At 38.6% G+C, this 10,947-nt stretch overlaps 1 protein-coding gene and 1 pseudogene across 1 annotated transcript in view; one reads left to right on the top strand and one right to left on the bottom strand.

Annotated features, from left to right (window-relative positions):
- Positions 1-1,278: 1,278 nt before the first annotated feature.
- LOC114042407 lies at positions 1,279-1,662 on the bottom strand (annotated as a pseudogene).
- Positions 1,663-5,492: 3,830 nt separating this feature from the next.
- Positions 5,493-10,947, top strand: part of LOC114042409 (trichosurin) — a 7,643-nt gene continuing 2,188 nt past the window's right edge. Inside the window, exons 1-4 of the mRNA XM_027861097.1 lie at positions 5,493-5,603; positions 7,136-7,269; positions 9,013-9,086; positions 9,562-9,672. Of these exons, the coding sequence (XP_027716898.1) occupies positions 5,493-5,603; positions 7,136-7,269; positions 9,013-9,086; positions 9,562-9,672 (430 nt within the window). The remainder of the gene's footprint in view (positions 5,604-7,135; positions 7,270-9,012; positions 9,087-9,561; positions 9,673-10,947) is intronic.

Here is a 10,947-nt window from a genome sequence, read left to right as displayed (position 1 = left end):
AGTGGATATGATTTTTTTTAGGTTCAAGCCACTTTCCTTGTTGCTGTGTCTCAGTGGGGAGGGAATACTACAAGTTATATCTAAAGGCTTGGCTCCCTTCCCACCAAATGCTAGTTATACAAAGACCACCACAAATATTGAACAGTAGATAAACTCGCTTATCCAAGCTATTTAAAAAAATCAGAGAAGTTATACAGATTATAATACACAGAAAGAATAAGCTCTTAAAACAGGAGCAAGGAGAAATTACCCAGATTCTCTAATGTGGTGAGCTAGACGTCACGAATATATCAAGGAACCAGCAACTCTGCTGCTCCTTCTCAAAGTCTTTCTCTCTATTCAGGAGCCTTTTTCTGAAGAGAAGCTGGAATTGCATCATGGTGTCCCAAAGCTGAAAGCCAGGACATCCCTATTCTCCTGACCTCTCACAACTTTATCCCTTATGAAGTCATGTAGCATCATGACAGTATGCTCTATACCAATGATAAGAGTTTTTGTATTTTTTTTTAATTTTATTTTTAATTTATGGAATAAAACAAGAATTTTCACAACATAGTACAATCAAAAAGACAATCATACATGAAACTCCAAATCTACTATGCACAACTTGCTATTCCTTTCAAATATACAAAATTATCATGTAAATTTTTTTCTTTTTTTCTTCCTTGTTCCCCACCCCCAGAGATGGCTACTGTGAGGCACAAATAGGTGTGCATACACACACACACATACACAAGCACACACCCCCATATATATAAAATCATTCTATACATTCTTCTATTTATCAGTTCTTTCTTTTGATTTAGATAGTGTCTTTCTTCATATGTCCTTTATAGTTAATTTGGGTATTTATAATAGACAAAATAACTTACTCATTCAGTCATTCTTAAAACAATATTGCTATTACTGTATACAATGTTCTTTTGGTTCTACTCATTTTGATGTCTATTATTCTGTGCAAATCTTTCCATGTTTTATACAAATGATAAGAGTTTTATACAAATACACCAGGCTTGAATCCCTGGTTACATTTTGACAGTTGTTCCTCTATATCAGGAGTGTTTTCAGAATTTTCCTGTTTTCCTTGTAGGAGCCCTACCCTTTTCTTTAAAGCGTACATTAGTCATAATTTCCTCCATAAGGCATTTGTTCATATCCCTAGTTATAAACACATTCTTTTTTTTTAACATGAAAATTTTTTACTATGACAAAGACATCATACAATTTTTATGATCTTGGTCTCTCCTTCTTGCCTTTGTACAAGGCCAGAAGAGAAACATTTGCAACTTTTACAACCTTGAATCAGACTCCAGGAGTATCACCAACAGCATGACCGTTTCGACCAAATCCAGCAACCAAAACTTCATCATTTTCCTCAATGAAGTTCAAGCAGCCATCATTGGGAACAAAGGCAGTGATTTTTTTTTTGCCATTCTTAATCAGCTGGACTCTCACACACTTCCTGATGGTAGAATTGGGCTGCTTGGCTTCTACACCAACTTTTTCCAAGACAATCCCTTTTGCGTGAGATGCTCTTCTAAATGGGTTGGCCTTCAAGGCAGTGCCCAAATGAGCTTTCTTATATTGTTTGCCATGCCACTTTTGGTCTCTCCTGTGGCTTTGGAGCTTTCTAGCAGTATGAAGACCATGGCACTTTTCCATGCTGCCACTGTCTGGCCCGAGAGGAAAGAGAGAAGGCATAAACACATTCTTTACTTCTCTCTCCAAATTACTTTGTATAACTGTGTCTACATATGTACATGTATACAAAAATATACATATGCCACAAAATAGAAAAACATGGTAGCAAGAAATTCAGGGTGCAGGACACTATAGTTTGAACTGGCTAACCACAGGGTCAATACTATGATAGGGGAAAATTAAAACCATAATAAGGCAATGAGAGTGCTTGACAACCTGAGATGTAAAGAAGAGTAAAGGAGAAGTGAGAGAAGTATATTCCAATCTGATATTGATTGCTCATGATATAAGCACATCAATAACAAGGGATTCATAGCTCTTCAGCGGGACCAGAAATCCTTGGCAGGTTTTATCCACATCAAAAAAGAAGGTATCAATAAGTCAGTGTCCTTGAACACCTTGTCAGGGAGAGAATCATAGAGGAAACTCTGGACTTAGGTTTAGTCTTTATCTTCTCAGTAATTGTCTATGTGACTCTAATCAAGTCACTTAACACTTTTTTCTTAGTTATACTTATTCATTTTTGGACAATAGTATCTGCTCTATTCACCTTCTTTGGATGCTGTGAGGACAAAATGAACTAATAATAATAATAATAGTCCATGTTTATATAGCACTTTCAGGCTTACAGAGCACTTTTTCCTCAAAGATTTTATGAGACAGGTAGTGCAAGAATTATCATCTCCATTATCATCCCCATTTTATCATGAAGAATATTGAGTCTTGAGAGTTGAAATGATTTATTCACACCAGTCACTATAGGGATATGGGAATATGAAAGGGGGTGGGGGGGAGAGAGAGAGACAGAGAGAGGGAGAGAGAGAGAGAGGGAGGGAGAGAGGAAGAAAGAGAGAGAGAGAGAGAGAAAGGGAGAGAGAGAGAGAGAGAGAGAGAGAGAGAGAGAGAGAGAGAGAGAGAGAGAGAGAGAGAGATGTTAAGCACTGGGCAAATAGTGCTTGTCCCCAGGGCATTAACTTACCAGGAGGGGTGTGGATTTACAGGAAGATGTACTTCCTAATTGGGAGGGGGAAGTGTTGGAGTGAGTTTCCTCTCCCAGTAAGTTAAGGTTCTGCCTTGCTTAATTGAGTAATGCATTCCAGGTCACCACATTTGTTCTACTAAACCATGTTTGAAGACAAATCAGATGGCCTGCTCTGGCCATGACTACTTACTTCTCCCTTGACAAAATTTGCCTACTTATGCCTATTAATCAAGGATACAATATAGGGGTGCTAAGTTTCCCCGCATGTAAGAAGAGGGACAGAGTGTGATAACAATGAGGTATGTGTGTGTGTGTGTGTGTGTGTGTGTGTGTGTGTGTGTGTGTGTGTATGAGGCACAGTGGAATAGCAGGGAAGAAGAGGTTTGGACGCAATTATTAGAAAATTTATGTTCATTTGTGGAGGTGGTGACTGTGGACCACAGGAATTAGGGGAGCAGGAAAGTTTGCTAGCTACTCACAGGAGAAGTATCAGCTTGCATGATACAGACCTGCTTTCTAATAGCTTGTGATTACAGAAGGCTATAATCAGTGTGGAGTTTGGAGGCGAAGGTGGAAGACATGGAAGCTCTTTGGTATATGCTATGAAATCTCTCTCCAAACTCTGGAGAACAAAGGGTAAGCATGGTGGGAATTAGACATTTGTCAAGGTCAGACATGTTGGGCTTTTATCATTGATCCCCTTATCTACTATAGTTTCTACTATATCTAGTTATCTAACTATCCAATTATCAAATATATCTATAGTTACCTATGTATCTATCCATAGCATTAGTGCCCAGAGTCAAGATACAGTCTCATAGCTTTCAAAATTTAGGATGGGGGATGTTCCCCTTGCATTAATTCCCTCTATTAATCTATTATTTCACCCTGTATTAAACTCTTCATGCTCACAGTCTCTCTCACATCTCACTGGGGCTCCCAAGCAACTAGATTCTCTCATGATGCATCCAACAATATTGACACTATTTTGTCTCTTGATGCATATTCAGGAAGTAGTCCATATTTTTTAAACATTGCAAGTGGCACAGTGGATAGAATGCTGGGCCTTTTGTCAAGAAGGCCTGAGTTTAAATCTGGCTTCAGATATTTTCTAGTTGTGTGATTCTGGTCCAGTCACAATCTCTGTTTGCCTCAGTTTTCTCAACTATAACTATAATTATAGGATAATAACTCCTAGCTCCCAGGGTTTTTGTGAAGATCAAATGAAATATTCATTTTTTTAAAGTTTAAATTTATTCATTTTAATTTATAGAATAAAACAAGCATTTAAAAAAGCATTTAGTACAATGTGTGCTAAATATAGTAGAAGCCATGTTGTTCAGTTTTGTCTGACTCTTTGTGACCCCATTTGGAATTTTCTTTGCAAATATATGGGAGTGGTTTGCATTTCCTTCTCCAGCTCATTTTACAGATGGGGAAATTGAGGCAAACAGGGTTAAGTGATATACCCAATGGCACACAGCTAGCAAGTGTCTGGATCTGAACTTGAACTCAGGTCTTCTTGATTCCTAGCTGCCCAGGTACTATATGAATGCCTATTCTTTTCCTCCTCTCCTTCTTACTATAGAACAGTAAGTAGAGCATTGCTGTCCTCTCTATCAGCTCCTGAATTATTCCTTCAAAACAAACAATCTTGTACTTGCTCAATCAGACTTTCTATTCTTCCTTGATACATATGGCCTAATTTCTCCAGCTGTGTGTCCTAGCTTACCAATGTCAGTGAAATAGGCCAACACTGAAACAAGCCCTGGAAATTACTGACAGCTGGGAGCAGCAGAGGCTGCTGTGGCTTCAGAGGAACTCACGTCTTCCCCATTTAACAGTATTTTCAGGGTCTAGTAATTCGTTGTGATTTTAAATTGCAAAATATTTGCCTTGGTAAACAAAGTTTCATCTCTGACTGTTTTCATCACCTCTGAGATCATAGATCCAGACCAAAAAAAAAAAATTGTCAGTGGATAGAGCACCAGCCCTGAAGTCAGGAGCACCTGAGTTCAAATCCAGCCTCAGACCAAACACTTGACACTTACTAGCAGTGTGACCCTGGGCAAGTAACTTAACCCCAATTGCCTAAAAAAAAAAAATTGACTTAGAACGCATTCTTGTGTACCAGACTGTCAACTCAATGAAGACATGTATTATCAAGACTTATCTGAAATTTGCATGTTACCAAGTACTGTGTGAGTAGAAAGCATTTAATACATGTTTGATGAAATCATACAAATAGACTATCAGCTGCCTCACAGAGGGAACTCATCCTTCTTTGATCAGTCCTCTCAAATTGCCTAGAACAGGGTTTTGTAGTCAATCAGCATTTATTAAGGCTTACTATGTTTAGGCTGTGACCGAATAGAGAGAAAGGCAAAAATAGCCCCTGCACCCAAGGAGCTCACATACTTATGGGAAAAATAAGTGACTATTATATCACTGAACTTCCAAGGGACAAAACACAGAAAGTGGATTATCTGGGCTCATGGCAGTTCTAGAGTTGATTCCAGGAAGTTAGTCCTATGTAACACTGGTTGTTCTTAGAAATTCACATTTCAGAAATGTAAAAATTTCTGAGATGTTCTTGGGATAATTGGGTGGTGATAATTATTGGTGAAAGACTCTGAATGAAGTATTATTCAGTGTAGTAGGAGGAGTTACTGTAGTGCCACTGCATCACAAGAACTAAGGCCCACGAAGGAGAATAAAAGGAAGTGACCTAGGAACTCAGAACATTCACCAGATTCATTCTCACATTTTCAGCTTCTACTACAGGCCCAGAGAGACTATCCCCAGAAAGATGAAGCTTCTGCTGCTGAGTATGGGCTTGGCCCTGGTCTGTGGCCTCCAACCTGAGTATAGCAGATCAGAGGAAGACCTGTCAGATGAAAAGGAACAAAAATGGGTGCAGGTAGGTGGGGTGCAATGGGTTGGGAGGGGAAGCGGGGTCAGGAATAACAGACAAGGAGAACAGAACCTCTCTTTGCCCAACAGGACTGGCGGAACCAGGACTTTGGGCAAGATAGAAAAGATATGTGAATGTATCTCTTCTAATAGCTAGCATTTTAGGGGTAGGTAGGTGATACGATAGATAGAGTGTCAGACTTGGAATCAGGAAGGCTCATCTTCCTCAATTCAAATCTGGCCTCAGATACTTACTAGCTGTATAACCCTGGGCAAGTCACTTAACCTTGTTTGCCTCAGTTTTCTCATCTGTAAAATGAGCTGGAGAAGGAAATGGCAAGTCACTCCAGTATCTTTGCCAAGAAAACCCCAAATGGGGTCACAGAGTCGGACATAACTGAAATAACTGAACAACAACAACAACAACAAATATGGCATTTTAAGGTTTACAAAGGATTTTATAGATATTATCTCATTTGATTCTCACAACAGTTCTACAAGGTATTCTGACTCAAAGCTGTCCTTCCCAATAGTTGTGCTGTCTGCAAATCTGAGAATCTGAAATGATGCAAGATTGTATGTATATATATTTGCCTGTGACTTGTATATCCTTCAAAAAAGAGTAAGGAGAAATGTTTCAGCCTCTCGTTCCTGACCATATAATTCCATATGAGAGCTTTCTGTACTTGTCAAATGAAGGGGATAGACCAGGCAACCTCTGAAGACCCTGTAGTTCTAAAATCCTGAGATTCCATTATGCAGTTCTTTCAAAAGACAAACCTAATCCCAGGGATCTTGATTGAAATCTATCTTCTCAGCTTCTTATTGTCATAGAAAATGAGCTGATAGATCTTAGAAAATATCATAGAAGAGCCAGGCACTCCAAGGCATGGAGCCTGGAGGTTTTCTTTCACTGAGCTGCCATTTAAAATGATTTTGTCAATAGAATGCTAATGTTAACTTGGGGCTTTGTTTCTGCATTTGAGCTGCTTTTGAATGCCACATGGATTCTGTCATGGTTTGGAGAGTGATCTCAGACCCAGTCAGAGAAGAGGGGAAGAGGATTTCCCCAGGTGGCCTTACTGATTAGAGTCAGAGAAAGGACCCAAGTTTATTCCAAGTGTTTTATAAGTGAATGTCTCTGTTAAGATCCCAATAAGGATGCTCCCTACTCCTTATGAAAATTTTACGTCTCTTTTCCCCTCCAATTTTTTTTTAAAGAAAACTAATTGGTTAGTTGTATCTAAAGGCAAGATATATAATGACTGGCAGTGAAAAATCAAATAAATTGCCAAAGGTCACACAGCTAAGTAGTGTTAAAGCCAGAACTGGTACTCAAATCTCCTAACACTGATTCTAACACTCTTTCTGCTTTTCCGTGGTGAAAATATATACACTAAGGCAGAATTGAGGTAGGGAATCTCAATTTCTTCAGTGATAGAATGAAGGGTTTGGGCTAAAGTTCATTCCAGGTCCAAAATCCCATGATCTTGTGATCAGGGTGTTTGCTTCCATTCTCATTCAGACCTTTCCCCACAGCTTTCTAGACACTGGCACACTGTTGTATTGGCCTCAAGTAACAGATCTCTGATTGAGGAGGAAGGTCCCTTTAGATATTTTATCCAAAATATCACCGTACAGCATGGAAACTTGCATGGATACTTTTTAACAAGGTAAGTGCTGCTCGTGTTAGCTGGGGGAAGTAACAGACTTCTGGGCCACAGCGCTGGACTCTATCTCCCAATACAGGCTGAGCTTGCTTGTCCTAGGTATCAGTCAGTGATGAAACTTCCATGGTAAAGTTAGTCTCGTAAACATGAAAGGCCACTTTGGAAGGGAAACAATACTAATGTAAGCTCTTTTCAAAAAGGAATTATTTCATTCTTATTTGTATTCCCAGTTTCTAGAACAGTGCTTGGTACATAATAGACACTTAGTAAATATTTTGGGATTGATTGATAAAAGGCATAACACAGACTTGAAGTGTGTGTGCAAGGGAAGGGCAATATTGATTGCAAATGAGGTCTTTTGAACTACAAGCTAGTGGAGACAATTCTTTCTTTCTCCCCCACCCTCCCTAAATCACTGCTGAGTCATCCATCATAATTTGGAGACAGGATAGGTTCACAGATATAGCTCTCCTGAGAGAACAGACAGGAGAGATAGAGGAGAGAAGCAAATGTCACTAGGACACATTGATGTCATACCAGACAATAGCAACAGAATCATCTTTCATCCATAAGGTCTGAAATGCCTGGAATGCTTTATTGACATCAAAAAGGAATGTGTGATTACATCAGTCCTCCCAGACTCTTGATTCCAGACTTTTTGCTAGGAAGAAAATCATAGAAGAGAAAACCCTGACCTGAGTCCTATTCTTTATTCATTCACTGACTGTTAGTGCTTAAATGACTGTGTCTTTTCAAGTCTGTGTTTCAATTATATCTTTTAAATGGGGACTATGCTATTATTATTACTCTACTCATCTTTTCTAGATGTTGTGGAGATGAAACGAGATAGTCATGACATCATTTCCTATTTACACAGTGCTTTCAAGTTTACAGAAAATTCTTTCCATAATTACACAGGTGATTATTATCCCCATTGTATAAGTGAGAACACCGAATCTCAGAGGAATAAAGTGACTTGCTCAAGGTCACTTTTTTGGGGAAAGGAGAGACAATTTTCTTTTCATCCCAGTGTTTTTCAAAGTGTCTGGAACATAGAGTGTGCTTAATAAATACTTGTTGATTGACTGACAGTGAGGTTCAAAGCCAGATCTTCTGACTTCTGACAGTGTTCACCTGGGGACTGTTTTTTCACAAATAAAGTCAATATCCCAAAATCTGCTTATGCAGTCTTTTTGCATGAATATTTTACTTAACTGGTACATATATTCTATATACTGATCACAGATTTTCAGAAAATAAGAATTTAATAAAATATATTCTTACCAATTTTTAAAATGGTGAGTATAGTTTCTTTTTGAGCAATTAGAAGTTACTCAGGAGACTTCATTGTTTATAATTTTATATTAATGATGAAGGCACATAGGTAGTTCACTGGATACAGTGCCAGGCCTGGAGTTAGGAAGACCTGAGTTCAAATCTGGCCTCAGACATAAGCTGTGTGACCTTGGGCAAGTAACTTAACCCTTTTTGCCTCAGTTTCCTCATCTGTAAAATGAGGTGGAGAAGGAAATAAAAAACCACTGCAGTATCTTTGTCAAGAGAACCTCAAAATGAATCACAAAGAGTCAGATGTGACTGAAATGACTAAACATTAACAACAAAAATGGACTGAAAACAATTTTAGTAAATTTTGGAGACAAATCTGAGGTTTCTGGATTAGATTTTGAAAACAAAATTCACTATGCAAAGTTGAAGTGTTAATATAATACTAATCTTTATTTCCAGGAAAAATGGTCAATGCATTCCATTATCTCTTACTGCTTTCAAGACTAAGGAAGCACATCATTTTAAATTGAACTGTAAGTGTAAACAAGAAAAGTTCAGTTTTATTCACTGAAATGAATTAATGGACCCATTGATTAACCAGAGTATACAAACTAATGCTGTCCTTCATTCCCACTCCTGTCCCTCTGATAGCTGTAGAGGTCAGATAAGCCTTGATAGGATTAAAATGGGAACTAAATCATTGTGTGACCTTGCACAAGTCCTTTTGCCTTTCTGAGCTTCAATTTCCCCATCTATAAAGTGATATACCTGGACTACATGGCCTCCCAATGTCCCTTTCATCTCTACCATTCTGTGACTCAGGAAGGCTCAGGTGACGGGAGGTATACCTTGAAAAAGGTTTGTGAACAAAACCATAGTTTGTTTGGAATTTCAGAGATGGCTGAGATATTCCTTTACCTAGCATGCAACTATAGATAGATATCAAGTTTTTTCCCTAGTTCTTGCAGCATCAGAAATTTTAATCTCTACCCTCTCCTGATTTCACAGATTATGGAACTAATGATGTCTACTATGAAAGCTCTAAGCCAAATGAATATGCCAAATTCATCTTGTATAACTACCATGATGGGAAAGTGAACATTGTGGCAAACCTCTTTGGTACGTATTCTATTACCCTTCCCCGATACTCATTCACTTCTTCATTCCTTGAAAAAGGATGAGCAGTGAAAGAAAAGAAGCAAGTGACCAAAACTGACTTGAACAAGAATGTGCAATGTTTAAGGCAAAGAAAACATTTTCCAGGACAGCAAATTGATCACCCTGAGACCCCTGGAGGCAGCTTGTCTGAGGATTTAATAGAATGTAAGCTTGTTGAGGCCAGGAGGTCACTTTTATTTTTTGTCATTATATTCAGACACTTAGCACAGAATTTGGCATATATTGTTATTAATAAATGCTTGTTGAATGAATGAATAAATGACCAACCTTATTTAGCAAATCCTTACACTGCTTGGGAAAGAACATAGAGCAGAGAGACTATTTAATAAAGACCTTACTTTATAGCAGAAGAAAAATCTATTGATTCATTCACTCATTAATGAATGAAATTAACACAAAAAGTGATAAAGTGAAATGGGAAAGTAAAAAAATGTCATGGTAGTTTCTAGGAGGGAGAGATCATTTCTGGTGGGGGATGAGGTAGGGCTTCATAGAGATGATATTTGAGCTGAAGGGGAGAATTGGAAGAATAGAGCTGTCTGGAAGGTCATTCCAAGAGAAGGGCACCAGGTGAACAAATGATAGTGATCAGGTCAGGGTGAGAGATATTGGGAAGAATCAAGCTCTTATATTCATACTCACAAACTTGCTATCCTTAACTTTAATCCTGAATTGCAAGATAGCTTGAGGTTCCATCAGACAGGATTGGCCAAATATTCCTCATCTTCCTCCTCCTCACTCCTTACATAATCTGAAGAAATTACATTTCCTTCCTCTGTGAAGTTAGGGACTTGGACTTATGATTTTTTATGCCTTATGGTTCTCATGTTGTAATGAGTGCAATGCAGTGATTATCTTCTAAGTGATGAGAGACAGGGAGAGTGAGGGAGGACCAGGGTGGGACCAGGATCTCTCTGAAAGAGATTTTCATAGTTCCTCCAATCACTGCTACTCTCTTGAAAGGTTTGGGTTGAATCCCAGACTCCTCTACAGCAAGCATTCCTATAGCTATTGCTTTATATGTCTCTCTTTTTTTTTCATAGTCAAACTCCTGGGGAAAAAAAATACTGTCTCCACTTTCACACTTCCCACTCATTTCTCGTCCTCTTTGCAGGATAATTTATCTATGTTCCATTCCTATGTGCAGATGTACCCCAGGGCTACTACCATCTCTCTCTCTCTCTCTCTCTCTCTCTCTCTCTCTCTCTCTCTCTC

The sequence above is a fragment of the Vombatus ursinus genome, unplaced genomic scaffold (assembly GCF_900497805.2).
Source record: "Vombatus ursinus unplaced genomic scaffold, bare-nosed wombat genome assembly UNPS02014448.1, whole genome shotgun sequence".
NCBI classification, from domain to species: Eukaryota; Metazoa; Chordata; class Mammalia; order Diprotodontia; family Vombatidae; genus Vombatus; species Vombatus ursinus.
This window is presented reverse-complemented; position numbering and strand designations above follow the sequence as displayed.